General features: G+C 43.7%; 1 protein-coding gene across 5 annotated transcripts in view; it reads right to left on the bottom strand.

Annotated features, from left to right (window-relative positions):
* Elmo1 (engulfment and cell motility 1) overlaps positions 1 to 25,682 on the bottom strand; it is a 532,260-nt gene that overhangs the window by 220,145 nt on the left and 286,433 nt on the right. For all 5 annotated transcript variants that reach the window (XM_026777428.1, XM_005369890.2, XM_026777430.1 and 2 more), the window contains one exon: positions 10,671 to 10,779. In XM_026777428.1, the coding sequence (XP_026633229.1) occupies positions 10,671 to 10,779 (109 nt within the window). The remainder of the gene's footprint in view (positions 1 to 10,670; positions 10,780 to 25,682) is intronic.

Genomic DNA, 25,682 nt, shown 5'->3' with positions numbered 1-25,682 from the left:
GAGAGAGAGAGAGAGAGAGAGAGAGAGAGAGAGAGAGAGAAAGAGAGAGAGAGAGACAGAGAGAGAGAGAGAGAGAGAGAAACACAAGTGCTAATTGTAGCAAACAAACAACTAAAATTATATTTTGTGAGTCTGGGTAAAAGGTCTATTGTCTGTCTGTGTCTCCAAAGCTGACCTGTTGGAAACTGAATCCACAATGCAATACTTTCTGGAGCTGAGACCTTTCAGAGGCCAGTTCTGACTCTTACCATTACCTGGAGTCAGTAGTTACCTTAGGTTCCTGGGAAAGGCGGAGTTCCACCCCTTCACACAGCCCACCTGTCCCATGCAGCCCTCCTGCCTCTTCTACTTTCTAATCCAGGGAGTCTCTGGGAAGCCTGTGCCAGATGTGGTCCCTTGATTTTGAACTTCACAAAGGCTAGAACCGGAAGGATAGGTGCATGTGTTCCACATACGTTACCTGGTTTCAGGTATTCTGCTGTAATAGCTTAGACTAGAACTCCCTGGCTTGGAGGAGTGGTGCTTAATGCAGTATCTTATATTGAACTATTTTATTGGTATTCTTTATCAAGTTTTCATTACTGATTCTGGCGTTTTTCTTTCTAATGAACCCTTCAATCAGTCTGTGACATTTCCACACTAATTCCCTGTGAATTAGGCTTCACATCTGCAGGAGAGATGTGAGCCAGCACACTGATTTGGGACAACTTCTGCACTTTTCACATATTAATATTTTCCTATGAGGAATAAAGTATCTGCTTACCTATTTTTTTTAGTAAAATCTTATAGTTCCTTTACCCTTCTAAGGTACTTTCCACTGGGATTATTTTCATTGCCACCTCCACTACAATCCTTTCTTCTACTTTATAGTGACCTTAAGCATCAGTTGCATACAGAAAAGCTACTAAGTTTATTTCTCCGGCACCTGCTCTCTAATTGAGTTCAGTTCTAACAGCTTCTCCTTAGGTTCTGCAGGGAGTTCTAGATAGAGAGCCTTGTTATGCATAATTCAAAACACTGTTCCTATGGATGAAGTCTACCTCTGTTGTGTTCTCCTGACCAAGGTAAAGCAATATATGTGAATGTCAGCATCTTACTGCATCCCGCTTTGCCTCCTAAAACTTTTTACAGTTTTAAATATAATGCTAATTTGTTGGCTTACAGCAGCTTTTTATTTATAAGAGGATGATCCTAGAGCTATGGAGATGGCTCAGTTGCTAAAGTGCTTGCCTTGCAAACAGGAGCCTGACTTGCATGCTCAGAACCCACATAAAATAATAATAATAATAATAATAATAATAATAATAATAATAATAATAATAATAATAATAGCAGCCTTGGGGAGGCAGGGATAGGCATAGTCCTGGGACTCACTGAGCAAACAGCCCAGTTTTCTTAGTGCATGCGAAGCTGGTGAGGGACCTGATCTAAAAAGCAAAACAGGGCAAGAGAGATGACTCAGCCTGTAAGAACACCGGCTGCTCTCATAGAGGACTCAGGTTAGGGTCCCTAGTAGCAACACAGTAGCTCAAAACTCATCCATAACACTAATTCTAGGAGATCTGACCCTCTTTACTATCTTCCACAGGAACACACATGGTGTGTATACATATATGAAGGCAAATATTCATATACATAAAATATAAAAAAGGAAGATGGTTCCCCAAGGAATAATACCTGAGGTTGTCTTTGGGCTTAAACACGCAACACACACAGAAAGAGAGAGAGAGAAAGAGAGAGACAGAGAGAGAGACAGAGAGAGAGAACATACACACACAGAGTCGTCCTATTCCAACATCCTTCATGCCTGGTATTAAATGTCAAAAAGTATTGATTTAACGTTAAATAAAATTAGTGTTTGGATTTCTATGGAGCTTATTCTCGTGAGATGGTGCACTGCTCTGTTTTATAAAACTAGATACACAAAACACAATGTCCTTAGAAATGAAATTCACAGTCAAATCCAGTGTCCACTAGAGGTAAATCAAAGGCTTCTATAACATGCACTTTGCAAAGACAAATCACGAGCATTTACAGTGTATTTTTATTTATTGATGTGTGTTAGTTTAAAAAAATCTTAAATTTTTAAAAGTTCAATGTTCAAGGGAAATTGATCACAAAGATGAAGCAAACAAAAACAAGTGTTAACAAGAAGTCAGACATGGACCAAAGGAGACAAAGATAAAATGCTACCTGTATTTGAGGCAGACCGAGGAGAGGACCAGGAGATTCGTGCACGCCTGATGCTGAGATGCATCTAGACAAGGGTTTCTATAAGGCAGAAGGGGCAGCCAGCGGGAGGCCAGGCATTTTCAACAGGCCTGTATCTCTCCTCCCTACAAGCCTGGGCAAACCTGCAAGTTCACATCCCAATCTGAAACCCACTCAAGCATGCAAGAGGAACAGACCCTGATGTTTGCCGTTCACACATCATTTCACAGATAGCATAAAATGTGTTAATAAAAAGCTGAGAACAAAATAAAGCACTTTATTTATAATGGAGATATGCTGGATGTAATGTTCTTTTAAATTAATAAGTTTCAGTTTCTCCTCACAATCAAGTCTTATGAGGATAAACTTTTTTATCGTAACTTCAGAAACCTATGATATTGCCTTCACCAACATGGACAAACCACAGAGGTGAACGTTTACGAAACCTAGAATATGCAGAAGAGCTAGCCCCGCTGTCACACGCAGCTCAGCGTCTCCTAGTCCAAGTACAACCAGATGCAGACCATGCCCTGCACATGGGTTCTTCACGATCAACAGAGACCTTCCTGCTGCCTAAGGGGCAGTGATGATGATCTCATGTCTCTGATGGGGGTGGGGGGTAATGAGCGAGACAGCATTAACCACCTTGACAGAAATCTACATGTCAACCATGCCTACTAAGGGATGTGAACTGTGAATGTCAGATTTTAATGACACCATTATAAATCCTGTCATGGCTTGGACAATAATTGTGAAAACCATCTCAAACACTTTGATATTTTTTTTCCCCATGGACCAAACTACATACAATTTTCTCAAGCCAAATTTGAATGAAAATATTGACTTTGTTTTTCCTTGCCATTTTGAAGGTTGAAAATGGCATAAGAAAGTCAAATACAATATAAAAGGTCTAGGCAGACTCAAGATCTGAGAGTTTTCAGCTTTCTAAGGGTTAAGAGCACAAGCTAGTATTAGGAAGGGGAAGGGGGAAGTCCTTAATAGATTTAATTGCCAAAACCTAATTTTCTTGTCCTTTCTCCAACTAGAATGTTGTGACTAAGAATGAAAGTGATGGATTGTAGCTCTCAACGCTCGCAAACACCAATGTCCCAGAGTTAAGTGTCTGTTCTAATTGCTGCTGCGTGCCAGAGAGTCCGTCCACGTGCTCAGGGTATTATTTTTACTTGCTAAAGTAGAGGTGTCTTGGTGATAAATGGAGCAAGGTGCTCCACTCCACACCGCAGCTGCGTTATAATAAATATCACCCTGAAATACAAAGTCTGGGCGTGATCATTATTTTCATGGTGTGTTGTAAGTTTCTTCCTCGTTAATTTTTCTAAACAGAAGGTCATTATTTGATCTGACTGTAAGTGGTTAAAGAGGTGAAGATAGCAAAGCTGAGGGAATGATGGAGCCTTTCATCAACAATGCATTCATTTTGTCCTTCAAAACACATTTTGGACTGATATACAGTAGCATTTTGAGGAAATGGGAATATCTATTTCCTAACATGAGCATAATGTAGCGAAGCCCCAGTCCTTGTATCTTGGTGATGGAGAAGAAATGCATTATAATCAAACCTCAATTTCCATTTTTCTGCAACCTTTACTATTGCCATGCCCCCCCCCCCAAAAAAAAATCCTTAGTGCATCTGCCCAATTCCCAGTAAAGAGGACAGAGGGCAGTAATCTGACCATACTTTGTTGTAGTTTTCTGCATCAGTGAAAAAAATGCAGAAAAATCCTTTCAAATATAAGGACAGAAAGGGTTCCAAGTCATTATTTCTGCATCAGAACAGAACTCGATGCTCTTAGCTATGGTGAGCATCTGGTAGCGGCACACAAAGGGGAGGTTTGATGCCTTTCCAGTCTCATTAGCAGCAATGACTGGTCTGACCCGGGCCAGCCCCATTCCTGTTCCAACATCTAGGTTGGGCAGGAAGAGGCCAAGATATTAGCCATTGATACATACAAAGTAGTTTGTAGGAAGACTTCTAGAAACATGTGCGTACACAGAGACACTGTGTTTTCCCTTCGGAAAACAGCCAGCCACCGTGTAACAGAAGCCACTCTTCTGCGGCCAGCAGAACACAAAGGGAAAGAAGTGGGATTCCCGAGGGTACCACTGCGAGGTGAATCACCCTGGGGCCTGGTTGACTCTGCCCTCATTCAATCATCTGGAATTTCTATTGGCTGCAGCTGAAATCATCCCCATAGCTGCATTATCAGGGTGAGGTTTGCTGGATGTCAGCTTCACACCGTCCCCAAACCTATACATTAGCATTCTTAGAAGTCCTCCTCACACTCAGTAAACAATGGAATCCTAGAGTGTCATGTGAAGGACTAATACTACCGCATTTTGTGTATTGAAGTCTTTCTATTGGTTCCTATGGCCTGTATGGTCAGGTCCAAACCTCTCCCAATGACAAATACTTAGGATTTCACACTTCCTTCCGCAGCTGGTAACTACTCCATTTGCTTGTTCCCTTAAACCTTCCTCTTAACTATACAGAACTGATGTGGGAGTGACATATATCAATCTGTTGATTTCATTGGTTGAGTAATAAACAAACTGCTTGGGCTCATAGCTTAGAACATAGGTGGGTGGAGTAAACAGAGCAGAATGCTGGGAGGAAGAGGAAGTGAGGTAAGATGCCTCAGACAGAGACTACACGCTCCCATCTCCAGGGCGGAAGAGTTCTGCTCTCTGGCGCACGCGATGAAGCTCCGACCCAGGATGCACGTAGGCTAGAATCTTCCCGGTAAGTGCACCTAGGGGCGCTACACAGATGATTAGAAATGAGCTAAATTAATATGTGAGAATTAGCCTAGAAGAGGCTAGATAGAAATGGGCCAAGCAGTATTTAAAAGAATATAGTGTCCGTGTAATTATTTCGGGTAAAGCTAGCCGGGTGGCAGGAAGCAGCCCGCCGCTCATATTACTACACAGAACTACATTCATACATTTTCTATACCCTCAAGATGCCCGCAGGCTAACTCGAATGTCCTTCACATGAATTAATGAGAGCGAAAATCCTTCCCCTTCTGTAGTGTTTCATCGACATCAGACTACCATTTCTGGGAAGCAGTATTTTCTTTTTTACGAATGAACACGGGTGGAGAAGGTCTGCTAGAGAGGCATATGAGCTTGCGACTGTGGGCATCATAAGAACTAAGTGTGGTAGAACTCCAAGAATATAGACAAATAGGTTTGACTGGGGCCTGGCACATGTAGCTGTTGAAAACCCCAGCAAGGAGAAACCATAGGTAGAAATTCTGAGGGTTCAGAGAAAATACTGCCTCTCTAGAGGTGTTGGTCTAATGTCAACAAAACACTACAGAGGGAAGAGGATTTTCACTCTCATTATTCATGTGAAGGACACCCGAGTCAGCCTGTGGGCATCTTGAGGACACAGAAAATGTTCTAAATTAATGTTATGGTGACTAATAAGATCCTACCATGAGAGAGGTGCCCCAGAGCTAGAGGATGAAGGTATAGGCATGGTGTTACAAGTCCAATAGGTAAGCAATTATTCTACTTGTAGCAGAAATTAAGTTCCCTTCATTTATTCGAGGACAAAGGTTATAACAACAAAACTGCAACAGCTATCTCTGTTTTTCTCTACTTGGGAGCTAATACCGTCCCAAGAACTCAGTGCTAAAGCAGTTATATGGATTTGCCTATATTCTTCCTCCTGTAAGAAGAGGCACCACCCCCTTCCCGCCTCCTTCACAAACCCCAAGCAAATAAACACGTAATTCCTATTTTGAAAGCTTACTCCTCCTTCCCCGTCTGTTTGATTCTTTACATTGGGATTGCCGATTACACACCCTGACTCTGGATATATGTGATCATATCCAGCTTTGTAAAAACTCTTTGTGATTTTAAAAATGGAAACTGAGGGAAATATGTCTTCCTTTCAAAGGAGTCTCAAGAATGTTCTTTGCTGTCCATTGGGGAGAAGCACAAGTCCAAGGATGCTCCAGAACCTTCCATAAAATGGGGCGGAGCTGAGATATGACCTATACATAACTGTGCATATCCTTGAAATGATTCTAAATGGACTACGATAATTAACACAATATAAATGCTGCACGGACTGTCATTGTTGTACTGTTGTCTAATACAATGAGAAGGGTAAATGTTTGTGCATGTTCAGTATGGACAGAATTTGTTTTCCAAATAGTTTAAAGCCCTAGTTAGATGGTTCTACGGATTGAGATTCTGCGATGGAGGCCGACTGTAGCTAAAGTGAGCCATGTGTAGAGTGAAGAAGCAAGGTCACTGCTCAGCTCCCTCTAAAGTAGAAACTTCAGCCCCCTCTCACTTAACCTTCCCTTTCCTCACAGAAAGCAAGACTGCGACACTTAGAAAGAAGGAAAAAGAACCCTGCTGGTATTTCAGCTACAGCCATGTTCATTAGTTCATTTAGGCCCCATGAACTGTGTAACAGGTATCATTTTATAGATAAGGGACCAAAAGCTGAAAATAGTGGAGAAGCATGCTGAGCCACGCAACAAGTAGCTGAGCTGTGTTCCAAGCTGGCTCCTTCAGATCTCCAAATGCCACCAGTCTCTTTTCCGACTTCTTTCTGCGAAGTCCCCTGGGTATCCTCAGTCAAAATTTAGTGAGCGACTCCATACACTATGTCATCAGAGCAGGGCCTCCTTCATTAATAAACATAGACATTATTGATCTTGGGTGTTCCAGACATCAGTTAAATAACCTAGATAAACTGTTTCTGAGAACAGAAATAGATGTCATTTTAAGCCATACTATCAGAGTTAATATTTGTCACCTGACATCCCAATAACTAGGAAGCAGAACAGGGCATGTGTATATTTAAGCTACCTAAAGAGAAAATGTTCACATACATTTGGTATCTGTAATTTAAGGTGTTTGCATTAGATACAAAATTATAATTGGCACTTTCAAACTAGATTTCTTCAAGAGACCTAAAATTAAAAATAAGGATAAATAATTTCAGAAAATTAACTCTGTCTATTTATGAGCATCCTTTTGCCCCCACCCATTAGATTCTTAATCAGACACTTCTTTTGGTTTCAGAATTGGTTAACATAGTTAAACTGACCATGGTTTTCTAGGTCAGTTATTCACACAAATCTGAGAAGTTCTCAGAACTGTGAACTTAGGTGTAAGAAGGGGGAGGGGGAGCAAACAAACCAAGAGGAAATGAATTTGCATGTGAAACTAATTTGCCTTAGAAGAAAAATAGGTATCTCCTTCAACATAAGGGTGCATTCAAATTTGTTTTTCATATTAGTAACTTATTTAATATGGCACTAGGCAAAAGGCAATCCATTTTTAAAAAAGCAATTTTCCTCTTTCCATGGGGTGTTTTATCATTTGATGTCGAGCACTCAATCAGAGTACAGCCATCCTTTCATATTTTACGGGCAGAAAACAACTTAGTTGGGCATGTCTCGCTTCACAGACGTGAAAACACTCTGTGAGCCTTGGAAGATGCCCAGAATGGCCCTTGCAAGATGATGGCTAGCAGGAGGTCAAATTGGAAAGTTAAACTCGAAGCGATCAAAATATTGGAAAAATTGTTCTGTATCACAAATAGGCGTTATTTTAAAAACATAATAAATTTAAAATCACAGGATGAGTTATATCAGTCCCAGCTCATCTTTTCACTTTCTGAAGTTTAAGAAAATTCTGGAAATTCCTGGGGGAGAGAGGCCCTATCTGCTTCAACCATAGCTGCAGTATGCAACACATTACAAATGCTCAGTAGATTTTTACTGAGCAAATGGATACAAGTATCCTTATGTTTGGTGAAGGGGCCATACCACCACTCTGTCACTCAAGTCCAGCCTCCACGCAGAGGCAGCTCGAGGACCTGCAGGGTGACCTGTAGAGAATGCCAAGGACTTTTCTTCATCAGAAGCTAAGAGACAGAAGATGAGCAGCTGCACCACTGTGCCGCTCCGTGAGCTATTTGCCTTCATCTCTATACCCTGTTATCTCAGTTCACAGGACTGCGGTCCCTTCATTATCCTGACTGTAATGGCAAGATCAAATTTACACTGCCAGAGGCTAAAACCTCTGACATCCTCCAACTCAATCTCATGCACAGGCACCAAACAGAAACTCGTTAGATGGCTGCGACCTCAGACTACTGCCATCTTGGTTCCTCTCCCTTACCAGGATGGCCCCACTGACGAAAAGGCCAGGTTTCCAGGTCAGGTCAGGCCCATATTACCATATCCACAACCCACTCCAGAATCTGACCGTGCCTCCCAAGCTAGTCCCTCCAGGTTGAGTATTATGCCTCTCACGGGCTCGTCACACTGACGTTTCTGTATTGCAGTTACAAAGCAAAGACAGTACTTAAGTCTTCACCCCAAACGCTGCCATTCTAGGTGTTCTATTCTGGGGACTCTGAATGGCTAGAGCAGCACAATGACCCTGGTGAGTCATTACCAGACACAGAATACAGCCCCTCTGCATTGCTAACATCCCTTTCCCTGCCACCAGTCCACTTTTCCGGCAGACTAATGACATCAGAGCAAAGCAGAAAGTGGTGCAGGGAACATCACAGCACAAGGGTACTCCCCCTGTTTCCCAACATATGGTATTAGGAAGATGGAAAGGGTGGGTAAAAGAGGCAATGTAATTGAGTAACTTGAACACAGAAAGCTTGGTGCCTCTACGTTTTCTAGAAATGGAAAGATTCAGAGGGCCTTATTAGTAAGTGACTTTAAACAGTCCCCTCCATGAAACTGAGATAAATACTAGATTGTTATCAGATGGAGAGATTCCAAGGGGGTTGTTTGATTAGGGCTTACATTCCTAAGCTGAACAAACAGTAAGGGATATCAAAGATAACAGTCTCAATTAGGGAAGAGGCAGACACCTTATATCAGGGATCCCTTGATGTGGGAGTGTCATATATCAATCTGTTGATTTCATTGGTTAAGTAATAAACAAACTGCTTGGGCTCATAGCTTAGAACATAGGTGGGTGGAGTAAACAGAACAGAATGCTGGGAGGAAGAGGAAGTGAGCTCAGACTCCACAGCTCTGCTCTCGGGAGCAGATGCCTCAGAGAGACGCCATGCTCCCCTCTCCTGGGAAGATACACTCCCGGTAAGACCGGTGCTCACAGATTATTAGAGATGGGTTGATCGGGATATCAGAATTAGCCAGTAAGGGCTAGAGCTAAAGGGCCAAGCGGTGATTAAATGAACACAGTGTCCGTGTAATTATTTCGGGTAGAGCTAGCCATGTGGGCGGCCGGGTGCCGGGACGCAGCCCTCCGCTCCTATTTCTACAATCCCTAAGGGCTGCAACCTAAGCACTCAGTGAAGAGCACAAATTAACAGACTGCCCTGGGTAGACTGTCCCCATCCCAATGCAATTCCTCGGTGTTGTAGCCTCATAAGCAATGACCTTCATTGGCAGTTCTATGCCAGCGTTGACTCCTTCACCTAACTGGCAGCCAACGGTCCAATAACTTAACTTTTTAGTTTTTTCTTTATTAATTCCTAAATTTTCTTGACATTATCTATATCTTGCTCTCAAATGTAAATAAAACATAACCCCCTTTTCAATTTAATCACAGGCCCCTTCCCATTAATTACTCTACACCATTATCTTAAGCTCTCAAAGCTGGTGGTCATTTATCTATGCTTTTCACAATAGAATCACATACCACCTCCAATATTTTCCTGATAGAAGCAGTCTTCTCTAGTACTAGTGTTATTAAGCCTGAGAGGAAAGATTCATCCGTGTGTTCCAGTTCTGTGGATGGGAGAAGTGAGAATTGGCTGCTCAAGGAGACTTGGCATAGGCAAGGACAATGGAAGGAGATTAAGTCATATCTGCCTTCATGTTAAAGCTAGAGTACACCAATGAGCCAACAGGCAAGGATATTATTATCTCTCTTCTTGGATGTCCTCGTAGAAAGTTAGTCATGTAAGAAAAAGAGCCCAAAGCATATTTCTAGCCAACTTTTCATTTCCAGACACCCATTTTCTTTAATAAGTCTTTCTTTTTAGAGTAAATATTCCCCACAACTGAAACACTGATAGCAAGAGAATTTCATTATAGTATTCAATTTTTCTTTATAGAAAAAAAAATTGTTTCAAAAGAAAGCAAAGGAAATGGTCTCAAGAAGCCTAAGAAATAGAATGCAAGGAAAAAATTCACAACAGATGTTTTACCTAACCGAAAGTGAGGCACGTGGGACATGTACTAATTTTTATAATATTGGAACCTCTGACACAATACCCACCGAGTCCTCTCTTCCTGTAGCCTTTAATGTTTCTATACAGAGCAGACAGGAAGTACACACACAGGAAGCCCGAGCCAGAGAATGGACCTATGGTAATGGCATGTGAAGGTTGGCACTCTGGAAAGTCATCTCATGGGTAGGGGAAGCTTGGTGCCTGCCGACCTTTGCAGCCACGGGGCACATGCACTCTTACTTACGCAGCTCGCCCACTTTCAGGATCTCGCACAGCATCTTGGTCAGCTCTATACTGCTGCGGCCGAAGGGACACTCATGCTTGTCCTCCCGGCTGCTGTTCTCAAGCACAATCTGTGTGGAGAAGAGGAAAGTGGTCAGAGAAGGGCAGAGAAGATTCTGTGACCAAGCACATCAAAACCAATAAAGACGTAAGGAGAATCACCCCGACCTATGGGGTCTTCAACCAATGAATGCTGAGGCCAGGACTAAATAGAGCACGGAGAACATAGAACCTAAGACTTTGCTATTTCTCAAGCCTCCTACAGCCCTCTGACCTTCAGGAAGAGGTTTTGCTTGGCTCGTTGGTTTTCATTTGCCAAGAGGTGCCTGTGAAGAATTTTTCAAGACAAAGCAGTACAGATTTAATACTTAAGTGACAGGGCATCATTCTTGTCTCTTATGCCATTTCTCTTTCTAAGGAACAGCAAGCTTGTACAACTCCACTGTCAACATTTGCATGGCTTATTTCCTGTTTAAAAAAAATCCATATTTTTGCATGGTCTCACTGAAGCATGTCTGGGGAACATGTGAAGAGGATCAAGCACAGTACTTCCCTGAGACTTCCCCAGTTAAATGAATGGTTTATTTTTCTTGTCAACTTGATTGGATTATAAACTATCTGAGCTCAGGGACACACAACTCTGGTGTCATAAAGGCATTTCCAGAAACAATTGCTGGAGTCAAATATGGGGGACATGTGTCCACACAGGCCCTAACAAAGCGTTTGGCATAAAAGTTTCAAACACACAAACACAGAGTCAGACACGGCTTACTAGTTCCACAGTCTCTTGGGTAGGCTATGGTGCTACAGAGATAAGGTGTCCAGCTGATACCCGAGGGCTTAAGCCAGCCAGCGCCATGTGTAGAGTCATGGGGTGGCTTAAAGCTTGGCTCACATGCTCAGAGAAGGCTGCAGGTACAGAGTAAAGCAGTCCATACCAAAAGAATTTCTAAATAGACATAGCAAAAAATGGGGATAGCAAGTCATAGAAAAACCAAATAGTTTTAAAAGAATAAAGTCTTAGCCTGGCGGTGGTGGCTCACACCTTTAATCGCAGCACTCGGCAGGCAGAGACAGCCAGATCTCTGAGTTTGAGGCCAACCAAGTCTACAAGAGCTAAGTATTCCAGGACAGGCTCCAAAGCTACAAAGAAATCCTGCTTAAAAAAACCAATGAACCAACCAACCAATCAATAAATAAAGTCTTTAAAGAAAGTGTAAAGTATTAAAAAAAAAAAAAAGATAAGCGCATAGGGTGGAAAATACAGAGGGCATCTGGATCCTATATGGTGCATTGTTGACTCTGAATTTCTTGAATGCTGATGAGCGAATGGCAGCTGCTGAGAGACATTGAATTATTGAAGGGACTGTTGAATGAAGCCAGCTTATATACTTCAGAGATGTCTTAGCTTCTAAATGAAAGTCAGGAAATGTGTTGCATTGGGGGAGAGAATATGCTTTTGTTTCCACAAGAGATGAAAAGCTATGTATTCCTCCAAATTTAATAGAGATCAGATTTAATTAGGGGGGAACTCTGAGGATCTTGGCTATAGACATGAGGAGAAAAGCCATAAATAAATAAATAAATAAATAAATAAATACCTAGAAGAAGGGTGACATACATGCTGATCCCTCTGCATGGGACCACGTCTCAGACTGGGTAAGATATAATAAATCTTGTTGGCTACAGAGTCCTCATGACTTATTATTACATGCTATTTATTCACATGGCATGAGTGTAGGTTTTATTATAAAGTTCAAGCAAACTTAAAAAGTTAAGTTTTTACCTGCTTTTATCTGCTCAAACATAAAACAAAAATGTCATGCTTGGGATCTGGCTGGCAGGACAGAGGAAAACTATCTATCACATCACAAGGCTTGTCTAATGAGTGGGCAGATTTCTTGATAGAACCAAAAGAGAACAGTATTTTTTAAAGGTGGTGAAATGAACTGGGAGTATAAATGTGGGCTATATCTGTCCCTGGATGCTTCCTGAATTCTCTTTTCTCCTCTTCTTGCCTGCTATGATATTACCTACTTTGCTTTGATATGTCTCTGACCCCATGATGGCCTGACACCTGTGCACCCATAAGTCAAAATAAAAAGCTATGTTTCCTTCAGTTCTTTCTGTCAGACAGTAGGCAAGTCAAGAATAGAAACTAATGTAACGGGGAAAGCTGGCCTCCCCATGCTGACAGCATCCATGGGTAAGAGCTAAAGAATTATACAGATGCTAGTGACAGAGAAAGTAAAATAGAGGGAGCGTCTGTGAGTCCCAGGTCTCCTATTCTTCATGTAGAGGATACTTCCCTGGAGTCAAAGCTTGGCCTCTCAGTCCATCTTCTGAAAATCTGCTTTTCATAAGAAATTCTCCTGTCTCCTATAGCTAGCTCAAAATGATCTCACGACTTAAACCTAAGGGAACCATTTTTCACACAGATAGAACAAAAACAGAACACACCAGCTCTCCAAAGTAAATAAAATCCAAAGTCAGATGTCAACAGAGCAATAATACTTGAGGAGGCTGCTTACTTCACACACCCCCACACCCCCACACACCCACAGAGAGAGAGAGAGAGAGAGAGAGAGAGAGAGAGAGAGAGAGAGAGAGAGAACCACATTATACATATCTGAAGCTATGGTTGAAACTCTTCCTGTGTAAGGCCAGACTCCTATCCCCTCATCTGCCATTCCTCTCTAGATGCTGGCCTCCCCAGGAGAATCTACAAGGATGCTGTGCAGTGTGTGTTTCAGGTTCTTCTTTATTATAGTTTGGAGATGGTCTTAGTGTGTGCCCTTTCCCCCAGCCAGGTTGTGCTGAAATTTAATCCCCACTGTGAGGGATTAGGACAGGTGTTTAGGGGAGGGGCCTATGGTGAGTGATCTGGTCCAGATCAGTTCATCAGGGCACTATCCATGACTGAATACTGATAGTTTTATAAAGGAGGTAGGAAGAATGGACAGATAAAAAGACACTAGAGGAAGTATAGGTGTGTGTGTGTGTGTGTGTGTGTGTGTGTGTGTGTGTGTGTGTGTGTGTCCTGCACACCTCAGGACTTTCGCCAGCAAAACATCCATCACCATACATGGGGCCTTGGCCTTGTAGTCCCAGAACTGTCAACCAAAATGAATCTTTCCCTTTGGAGCTACTCATGCTCAGACATTTTGTTATAATAGCACAAAGCAGATGAAGGCACCACTCTAGACCACGAACTCTTTGGTGTCAGGGATAAGGACTTTATTCATTTTGCCACCAGTATTAATCGAGCACCTCTGCACTCCCAGGAAGATGGCTGGACATCATCGGATAGGGAACAAGGTGGAAAGAGGACCTGACTTCACTATGAATGCATTCTGATAAGAAGAAAGGTGAAAAGCTAAGATGCAGTTCCTACCCACCACACAGGCCATGAAGAGACGAAGCCTGGGAGTCTGTGTCAACAGGTCAAGAATGCTTCCCTGGCTGTTGAGAGACAGGGCCTAGGTCTGTGAGCAGGAGAAGATCCCAAGTAGAAGTATCATGGTCACATCCCTTGAGGTAAGTAGGTGTCAGGAGCACCAGGTCTGGCCTACTAAGTGAGGGAGGGGCCCGGGTCTGTAGGGAGGCATCTGGAGCACAGAACCCAAACAGACCAGGCTGGAACAGAGTGGCCATGGAAACGCAGATGACAGGAGAGGCACAGGCAAGAGGATGAAAGTGATCAGGGCAATCTGAAAGGAGGGAGACCAAGGCTGACTTATCTCTGCACACAAGACCACTGCCAAGAGCACAATGACGTGGACCCTCATGGCAGGGTCCTTCCAGACACGGTCATCTCCTGAGTCCTTGATGCCTAGCTCCCTGGCCAGGGTATGCTGTCAACTGTCTCCTCGGACCTCATGCCTAACTCCCCACTTCTTTTGACAGACTTCTTTCTGGTTCAAAGCAGGGATTCCAGGATTGAAAAGCAGGAGGAGAGAACGGCTGCACTCCCATCAATCAGAAAATCTTGTTTCTCTTTTTTAAAAAATTGTAAGTGAGAGAACAGATCAGGGAGCAATGTGAATCTCCTGATAATGAGGAAACAAAGTGAAGGAAACAGCAAGCCGAGCAGACAGAAGGCAAAGGCAGAGACAGGTAGCTCACGTCCAGCTCCAGGCTCCCAGCGAGCACATTACCTTGTATTTCACATTAACATCCTATTAACATTTCATGAGTACATCAATATTTAATGAGGACGTGATCCGCATACACAGGGTAGAATTACTGCAGCCAATAAACGCTCAGGAAACATTTCTAAGGCATGGTTTATTAGTAGGCACTAAATTAAGCAGTAATCTAAGTAATCAATATGTAAATCACTCAGAGAAGCCCTTCTCTTTCTTTCTTCAATGCATCATCTATGTTCTCATATTTACCTGCCCCAGGAAAAACAAACCTTCATTCCCGATTCTTGTAGTCAAGGCAGGCAGAGTCTTTAAAGTTCCTTGTTCGAGTGTTAAGGTAGAAAATTTTACCGGAACAATTTAGAAATTATTATCACAACTATTACTAATGAGGTTTTAGCACAGTGAGAGAACCTACGGGGAAGTAGCTTTCATTTTTTAAACACACTTCTATAACTAGACCCAGCTTCAATATTTTGAAATAAGCCGCGTCTGCCTGAGTCAGTTAGAAAAGCTCCATTTGGATCAGTGCACACTTTTTCATCTTTATTTTCTCCTTTACTGTTAAATTATACTCTGGGCCTGTGTCTTAGTCAGGCTTTCTACTGCTGTGATGAAACACCATGGGGACGAAAGGGTTTATTTTGTTTATTCGTCCCTCATTATCCAAGGCAGTCAGGACAGGAACTTGGAAGCGGGAGCGGATGCACAGGCCATGGAGGGGAGCTTCTCACTCGCTTGTTCCTTGTGGCTTGCTTCTTATACCACCAAAGCCCATCAGCCCTGGTGTGGAACTATCCACAGCAGGCTGGGCCTTCTCATGTTAATCACTAAGGAAATATCAGTTAGGTATGGCGGCACATGCCTTTCATCCCAGCACTTGGGAGACAGAGGTTGGAAAATCTCTAAATTCAAGGCTAGCCTGGTTTACAGAGGAGCTCCAGCCAGAGCTGCACAGAGAAACCCTTTTCAGAAAAACAGATAAAACCAAATAAATCTACACTGGAGTGTTAGGTAGACACTCCTTCAGTTGAAGCTCTCTTCTCTCAGACAACTCTAGTTTCTGTCAAGTTGACTTAAAACTAGACAGCAAAGACAGAAACCAAAATTAAAGTCTAAATGTTTTACTTACTGTAGTTTTCATTATGTGGGAGGGAGTGCATTAAGTGAACATGAGTGCAATGCTCAAGAAGGCCAGAAGAGGGCACTAGATTCCCCAGAACTGGAATTGTAGGAAGCTATGAGGCACCTAAGTGGATGCTGGGAACTGAACTTAGGTCCTCTGCAAGAGTGGGGTTAGCTTCCAAAAAGTGAAAGCTTAAAATCACAGTTATGGACTATCTCAGAATATGTCACATACCAAAAAAAAGTTACAATTGTCTGTATGTTTTACAAATAAGAACACTGGATACCTGTTTAATATTAAATGAACTTTATACAAAATATAATATTTTGTAGTTTACAGACTGTCTTTCCTGTTGTCTATCAACTGGTCCCCAACATGTCCACAGGACTAATGAATGTGCTAACTTATAATATCCTCTCAAGACTGTTGGGATGACAGCAAGATGTGAGTTCTCAGATCATAGCTAGCCTCTGTCCAGCATGGAGTTCAGTTTTTAAAAGTGCTAACTGGGTGTGGTAATACAAGCTGCCTGTGATCCCAGCACTCAGGAGCCTTAGGCAGGGGTATTTTGAATTCAAAGCCTGTGTGGGCTACACAGTTAGACACTATCTCAAACAGCAACAATTTTTTTTTCTTTTTAATCTTCCATTACCAAATCTCTCCCAGCCCCATACACTGGCTTCACACACCTGGAATGAAAGTGGACTTAGCTCAATTAGGCTAACGGAAGTATCTCTCCCAGCCCCATAAGAATATACACTGAATTCACACACCTGGCATGAAAGGCGGTGGATTTAGCTCATTAGGCTAAGAGAAGCTGTGTGTGTGTGTGTGTGTGTGTGTGTGTGTGTGTGTGTGTGTGTGTGTGTGTCTGTCTGTCTGTCTGTCTGTCTGTCTATCTCTGTATCTCAGTAAAACAGCTCCAGGAACTGCAGTCCCCCTAAAATAGCCACGTCTCACTAAGCTGCTGTGGCATCCCAACAGGTTTCCACACACTCCACAACCCCATGGCATGCTGGGAACACCTGACTTTTCCAACCTGTTGCAGATGGGGGGGTCCATTTGACTTGGTCCTGACTAAAGAAAGGGGCTGTATGCTCACTACCAGGCAGCCTCACAGTTCTGACAGACAGGACTGCTCACACATGCCTTTGTTTTCAGAATCCCTGTGCTGATCAGCACTCAGTGTGCAGCCTCTCACACACTAGCTTCCACCACCTATGCCCCCTGCGGCTCTAACCACTGCTAACTACAACAGGTTCAGGGTTTCTGAGGCCAGCCCTGGAGTTAGCCCTTTGGCTATTAGTGTCCTTAATCACCACTGGTTTTTTTTTTTTTTTTTTTCCTCCTACTCTCAATCTTCTTTCTGTTGCTTTAGCTCTAACTGAAGGTGTGAGAAGGCAGGGTTCTGTTCCCACTGGCCCTGAGGACAGTTTGGAAGGTCTGATTCTGCTGTTTCCAAAGAGGAGGGACTGTCAGTACTACCCGAATCTGACACAGGACCAGACCAATGGAGCTGCTACTAACCCAAGGGGGCTTGTACAAGACACTGCACCTCCAAGGTCTACAGATCTATTCTATAACACCCACCTTACCGGTATGCTGTGCCTGTGAAGTTACCTTATGGAGTCAGGATTCGTTCTCTCTCTACTTCACTCCACCTTCTTATCCCTCTGTGGTCCTTGGCCAGCATCTCGTGCAACACTTTTACCAGCAACTAAACTAAACTCAGAACTCTAAAAAGATTACCTCCCTGGTGACAGGCCTCTGGGGACACATGAAAGCAAGCCGGAAGCCTTCTTGTTCTTCTACTATAAGCGGTCTAGAGATCTGGTTGGGTTCTCACCCACTTACACTGCAAGTGCAGGCAAGGAAGTCTTATGCCCTATTTCTGCCAAAATCCACCCAGAGATACAAGGTGGAGCAGCATAAAGATGAACAAAGAACCAGAACAAGTCCCCTCATGGCACCTGGCTTCTGGCATTGAAATCCTAATATTAATTATGAAAAGCCACACTGAAATACTTACTCTTCGAACTGTTAGTGACATGAAAACATACACAAATACACATACACACTGTAATCCCATCTTTTGCCCAGATACAGAAACACCTATGTCATCCCATAATAAACCAAGAAGTAAGTTAAAATCCTAACTTGTAGCAATCAGCTTTCACATACCCCAACACAAGGGTGTTTTTGCAATAATAACAATATCAGCAGACAACGTGGATAATGTTAGATTATGCCTCCATCACCAGATTCCTACAAGGCCAGAGAGGAAGCAACTTGTCCCCTCTAGAAAAGGGTGGGCAGCCAGGCAAGAATTCTTTTCTTCTTACCCTCAGTGAAATAATGATTGGCCCTCAGAAAGTCGAAGACTCAGAGGAGCACAGGGTCACCTCATTGAGACTGTACAAAAGGCTAACTGTGATCATGAATCTTAAGCAAGTTCATGGGATTAAACAAACATTCCAAAGTCCTAAAAGGAGAGTTTGAAGCGGGAAAAATAAGAGTTCTGTAATTATAGAAGGTATTCACTCAGGCCAGCGCACCACAGAAAGTCAGAACCTGGGCTGATAGCCTGCTGGAGTCACATGGCCACCAGATCTGCAGGTAAGGGAGTGAGGCTCCAGAGAAAAGACACCTAACAGAAAAAAAAAAATATCCTTGAGAATTCAGGCAAGACAGCAACAAAAGATAAATATCCACCCCAGAGCTGTTCTCCCAGACCTTGCTCCAAGAGCTTTGCCTGGTTACCTCCTTTCACTTACAGGCTACGTAACTGAAGTATGACATCACCCCACTTCACAGATGGGGACACCTGCAAAGAGATGCTCTAGCAACCACAGGAGCTCTTTTTCTGGGTGGTTAACATCTGTATTTCCGAAAGAGGCTTACGACTCAAGGGCAAAGTGGCCTCAAAAGATGAGAGTACACAACACGCAGCTGCTGCGCACACTGTTCACTACAGCAAAACTAGGATGTGTGGGACAAACACTGGCTCTGACTTAAATGGTTCTCGTCAATTTCCTGTAAGATGTCTTTAGAACAGTCGTTCATAAACTTCAGTGTGTGCCAGATCTGCTGGCAGCCTGGCTTAACAGAGGTGCTGCCTGCTGCCCATGAGATTCCATGGCATTGGGTTAGACTAGAATCCAAGAAAATATGCAAGCCAGGAAAATAAACAATTAACTTTTAAGACACTGCTGGTAATAGGGACTATTAGAAGAACATGTAAGGCATTATAATATAACAATATTTTTTAGCAGTATAGTCCTAAAGACAAAGACAAAAACAAAACCTACCTGAGTCTCAATTTGCTATTTAAAATTTACAGGCAACCGTATAGGGCTGAAAGTCTATGAATAAAGCCTATAATGTCCGGACTGAAACCCAAAAAAGTGAGAAACAGCCAAGGTAAGAGTAAGTGTAGCTAACAGCCAGGGCAAGGTGTTCCCAGTGCAGAGTGTCCAGAAGGTTTAGGAGCTGTATCTGAGGGCAAGAGAACGATACAACGCAGGCAAGAAAGGAAGAGAATTCACGAGAGGTCAGACTGGCGAAAAAGCAAACGCAGCAAATACACACAGGGAACTGAGATAAATAACAATCTAGACAAATGAGAAAAATGGAATAAAATCCAGTTAATGAGGTAAAAATGCATTTAGCATGGAATTAGGCAGTTGCACATACCAAGGCGTAATAAAGGCCATAAATATAAGATGGCAAGGAATCGACTGGGTAATGGTGTGGTAATTAAAGCCTGGAGGTTCATAAGAGACCTCGAATTGAACATTAATCAGCCAAAAAGAAACACTCCCTACACTTTGGCACAGTGCAACAAAAGCCAGACACGTGGAACACATGCAGCAATCACAGCACTCGCTGTCAGCCCTCCCGTGTGAACAAGGTGTGTGTGGGGGGGGGTAGGGATAACAGCGCTGATAATGGGAAAAGATGTGTCTGTGTGTGTCCACTGACCCCAACATCAACAAGGAAAGCCAACAAATGAACTCTTCTGACCATCTGAAAGCTAACAGTAACAGAGGCATTGCTGCTTTTCCTCCAGAGATCTGGGCTTCCATGCTTCTCTATGTCTCCCCTTAGATATGACTCAAATGGCAACTATTCAATAAATCGTTCCATAACCCCTTCCTCTAAAAATCTACAGTTCTTTCTAATTCTTTTCCTAGAATATCACTCACGTTCTGTGCCCATTTGGAATGAAGATATATGCACTGGCTTTCTTGATGGGATCAAAGCCTTGACAGGGCTAGCTCAGCCATGAATTCCTCAGACCGGCAGAGCGGCGGGATTAGCCGGCCCTTGCTAACACAGTTACTGAACAAGTGAGTGGCGCCATGGAGAACAGTTCTGGCCGTGCAGGGAAGCAGCAGCCCTGCCATTCACAAGGAACTCCACTATACTCGATCTCTACATGACCTCCCAGAACTTGCTATTTCTGTGCGTTCACTGTATCTTAACCACAGTGAGATGTGGCAATCTTCCTATCCTCTGCCTTCCACAGTCCGCCTTCTCTTTCACCTGTGGAGCGTGCCTGGGTTGCAGACCTCCAATCTTCCTCTTCATCATGAGCCTGCCTTGGGGCTCTGGTGTCACTTAGCAGGGTACATGTCTACAGACTGGACCCAAGCTCTGAGGCAAAATATTCATGGAAGCGGCTGTACTGCCTGTCTGTGTCTGTTGTGTTTCCGGGGGTGCTGTCTCCAGGTAGAAGAAGGACTTCAGAAGCAGGTCCTAACTTGGTCAAAGCCTACACTGCAAAGGCCTGCTCATGCGTATTGAGCTCAACCTTCTTTGTGGATTGTGAGGAGAGAAACGCTTACATAAGGCTGGAATGTGCAGAGATGTCCTAGCTGTGGGTTTCTGGGAAACACTTGGCCAGTGTTTGCTATAAATGGTCCCTGTAAATGCTGAGTGGGAAGCAGAACAAGACACGAGATGATGGGGAGCCAGCTCCCACGCCAAGGAGGTGTCCCCAACACGTCCCACCTGCTGCCTCCACAGTAGCACCCAACCACCCACAAAGGCTACCATGGGAATCACAGTGAGCGAGGTTGCAGTAGTCACAGTCTGTGACCGGACACTGAGACACTGATCCCCCGCAGGCACTGAAGAAAGTGAAAGGCACTTGTTTCCTAGAAGATGCTTTCCCCGGGCTTTCTTGCCCTCCACACTCACCGGAGAGCACTTAGGCAGCATGGCCCCTGCTCTAGCGGGAAATCACCCCTGTGCGCACTCTGCTTTCCTGGCCTTTTCCGGTAAATGGTGAAAACACTCAGGAAATTCCTGAGGAGTGGAGCTAGTGAGGACGTGTCTCCTAATTCCTCATTAAAGGATGGGAATTTCTGACGCCGGATATGGAGGGGAAGAGAGTGCAGCAGACTAAGGAAATGGATGCCTGTGGCTTTCCCAGGAAGCAACTTAAATGCCCTCAGGAAAGAACCCCCGATCTTCAATCTGCCACACACTGGCATCACAGACAGGTGGTCTGCTTTTGACTCCTGAGAAGTCAAGAAAATTGAGAGTGTAGATACTGAGATACTAGGTAAGCCAAGCTTCTCAGACTCATATACCAAAATGGCTTCAGTGTTTTTCAGATCCTTTCTTTATAGAGTCACCAAAAATAAATACATTTATTAAAAAAAAAGGAAAAATTCAAAATTGTGGTTAAGCCTGCCACCATGGAAAAGGGGTCACACTGCCCGATGGGCACCTGTTTATTCAGCACAAGATATGGGATTTGGTGTTTCCCACAGGCCTGAGGTCAGGTCCTGCCCCCACCGACACTCCTCACATGTGCAGCTCACCAGAGCCTAGGGAGAGCATTCTCTCACAGCAGTTACATGCTGCTAATGCCTTGCCACTCATGCCTCAGCCATGGGAGAGCCTCGCCTGCTCGTCAAGGCCCATTCCCTCTTCCGTGCTTCTGCAAGGGTCCTGTGGTACAGGAGCATCACAGCTCAAAAGCTAAAAGATCGGGCAGGCTACTTCCCTGTTGTTGGTAAAAGCAACTTTATAGACAGATGCTCTAAGGGTTAATCATGCTTGTCAGCTTGGCCAGAATCAACTAAGAAACAAGCTACTGAGCACATCGGTGTGGGAGTTTCTTAAGTTAACTGAAGTGGAAACAACCTACCCTAAATCTGGGCACCGTTCTCCAGTGGCAGTCCAGACAAGAAGTCCAAGGGAAACACTTCTGTTCTTTGCCTTCTTGTCGTGGTACCTCACTGGCAGGTTCATCTACTCTGTTGTTACTGCTTCTGCTGCTTCTTCTTTCCTGGTCATAACCCAGTTTCTCTGGGCTCCACACTTGGACTGAAGACCAGCAGGAATATGTTTAAAAATACATGAAAATACTGCCCATGATTTATGATTTTATACTAAAGTTTAGAGTCTTGCATTGTATTAATGCAGAACAAAATAGGATTAAAAATTAGAGTTAATATAAAAATAAAATTACCTGGCAAGGTCACACACTCCTAGGTATAACAGGTCTGTCTACTGCACAGTTCCTAAGGTGGGAGAGCTACTTCTAACTAATATAATGCGATTTGGGGCACTATTACCATCTAAATTTGATAGCACCAATACAAAATGACTTCTGATTAGTCAGGCAGGTGGTGATACTGGCTGGCCTAGTATTATATGGTCACATGAATACAATTCAAAAATGGAAATCAGCAATGAGTCACCCAAATATGAGTTGCCAGCATATCTGGGGCAAGGTCATCTTGCAGCACGCTCTCTCTTTGGTCCCTGTGCCAAGACAGACACAGGCCAGAAGGGCAGGTGCAGCCAGGAGAATACTGTTTCTACTGCTCCCTTCCTGAGGGTAAATTCCGCCAGGAGGCATGACATCAGAACTTTCTGGAAGGGCCCTGCCACTGATTTGGTTTGGGCACTCATTTATAAACAATATAAACAAGGGCTAAGTTCCTGCTCTGGGCTGCAATGGTGACACTGGCAGCTGAGATCCCTCTCTCCCATGGGGCTTCCAGGTTCCTGAGGGCTACCAGGAAATGAAATGAACAATAAATATTAATGCCGGGGGGTGGGGGGGGGAGGGTGCATCAGGCTTGTAGAGGAGGAGTGGACAGAAAGCAAAGGGGTGGAAATTCTATGGAAGTCTCTGACAGCAGAGGAAGTGGGGGAGTGACCTCCATGTCTAACTAACAGATGTCCAAGAGAAAAAGGTCAGAAGAATGAAACAGGGCACAGCCAGTGGTACCCACAAGGTCGGCAAGCCTGCTGTAGAGAGGACTGTGCCTCTCCATCACTCCATCACATCTAGCAGCCCTAAGACTCTGAGCACATGACTACATCTGAAGAAAAGACTAGTGAGGCCTGGGGGAGGCAGAGGCAGGCGGGTCTCTGTGAGTTCAAGGCCAGCCTGATCTACAAGAGCTAGTTCCAGGTCAGGCTCCAAAGCTACAGAGAAACCCTGTCTCAAAAAACAAACAAACAAAAAACAAACAAAAAAGACTAGTGAACAAGCCATCGAGAGGGGTGCGGGCAGGAGCTTGAGCGTGAGACATAAGTCCTGATGCTCTTACAAGGCCCGACACTGGGATGGACCTTCCCTGAGAGATGACTACGCAGAGGAGCAACAAGAGGGAAACTATCTACACACCAGTAACAGAGAGGGACCTCAGGAGAAACTACCCCTGTTGACACCTTGATCCCACCCTACCAACCTCGGAGCTGTGAGGAAACAAATCCCTGTAGTTTAAGCCACCCAGTCTGGGATTATTTAGTTGTGTGAGCTCCAACTGACGAATACAAAGTAGCAGTGTCTGGAGTTGAGTGGGACAGAAGCAGAGGACACAAAAACAGAGCCACGAAATGTTGCTGTGACCCCTAACATCCCCCACCCCTATCAGAGGGAGGAGGGAAGACTCAGGAAGTAACTAAACCTCAGGCTACTGGGAAAGGTGAAAGACAAGAATCCTGTCACCCACGATGGCAGGAGGGAACAACTGCAAAGAAAGAGGATTCTGACCGGTCCAGAGGCTGCACATCATGCAGACAGCTCCAGGGCTGCAGCGTCCATGAGTCATTCCCCATGTAGGGCTGAGCTTCTTGGTGATACAGTTGCCTTTGAGTGCCATCAGTGCTCCTGTAAATAACCAATCACCCCTATTCCTATAAACAACTCCAGGTTTACTAGCTTACCACATCAAACTTTAGCAGAGTCTATGCTGGTATCGGTTCCCCACCTTGGGTGAGTAGACTCCCCAAGGGTCTATTGTACTCCCCAAGGAAAGGCACACAATAAATGTAAGCAAGATGTAAGTAGTGGGTGTCCTAGACGGTACTTTGCATCAGAAGGGAACCACTTAGGGTTGTGACAGGGCAGGGATGCTTTGGCCAAGCTTGGAAGGATCTCACGGTATCTTGACAGTGTGATTAACATGGCGAGAGCAGATGAGGGGAAGGAAGCTGGCAGCAGCTAGAGCCAGCTAGTGAGTTGTTAATAGGACTGTAGGAGAGAGAGCTGACATGATGCATTATTTTAGCAGTGTGTGTGAGTGTGTGTGTGTGTGTGTGTGTGTGTGTGTGTGTGTGTGTGTAAATGCAGGCTGTGAACATTGTCTGAGAGTAAAGTCAACAGGCCTTGCTGGTGATGTTCAGCTTACACTCCTCATTGCAATGAAGAATAACCTTAAGCCCGAGATTTCCAAGTCACTGAAAAAGTAGAGCAAAGCAAAGCATATCCACTTCCAGGACACAAGTGCCAAGGAGGTTTAGCTAAGCCAAAATCCTGCAGGAGGAACAGCTTCTACAATTTCACCATAGAAAAAAAAAAAGAGAAAAGAAAAATTAAAGCCCAAAGAAAGGAATAAAAGCAGGAGTAGAAATCTATGAAATTGAAAGCAAAATTAGTAGAGAAACCAAGGAAATCAAGTTGATTCTTAGTTACAATCAGGAACAATTTTAACATACTAAGGGGAGGAACAAAGATATAAAGCTAATTCCAGACAGTGAATGTGAAAAAGGAGCCAATGCTGCAGAATGTGTGGACTTGATAACCAATTCCCACAGACAGCTCTATGCTCACACAGTCTATGTTCAGACGATTTAGAGGAAAGGACTAATTCCTTGAATGACACAATGTGCCAAAACAGATCATCCAGGTACTTCCAGGTCTATTAAAGGAATTGAATCAATAACTAATAACCTCCCTAACCATAAAGCATCAGGCACAGATGGTTTCATGGGTGAATTTTATCAAACAGCTTAGGAATGATATGAACTGATTCCCTACAATTTATTCCAGAGGACAGAAGCAAATGACTCCTTCCTAAACTCTCCTGTGAGGCCAGGTCACCCCAACACCAAGGCCAAAGGCATGGCAAAGAAGAGACCAACAAATCTTTTAACATACATGCAAAATTTCTCCAGTAACATTTAACACAGAGAGCTAGGAACTCAATGCTCACATAGACAGATGCATGCATATATATTCATAGTGGTTTTATTCATAATTGTCCAAACTACAAATGAATCATGTTTGTCAATGAGTAAACAGTAAAACAAACTGTATCATGGATCCATTGAACACTACTTATAAAAAACAAAACAAAAGGAATCCCATCTGGACGGGTGAGTGTGTGCTATCCAGGGGTAGAGTGTCCCGGAAGAGAGCACAAACCCCCCTCCCCCAGCTCTTTCTGCAGGA

The sequence above is a fragment of the Microtus ochrogaster genome, unplaced genomic scaffold (genome assembly GCF_000317375.1).
Source record: "Microtus ochrogaster isolate Prairie Vole_2 unplaced genomic scaffold, MicOch1.0 UNK66, whole genome shotgun sequence".
Lineage (NCBI taxonomy): Eukaryota > Metazoa > Chordata > Mammalia > Rodentia > Cricetidae > Microtus > Microtus ochrogaster.
This window is presented reverse-complemented; position numbering and strand designations above follow the sequence as displayed.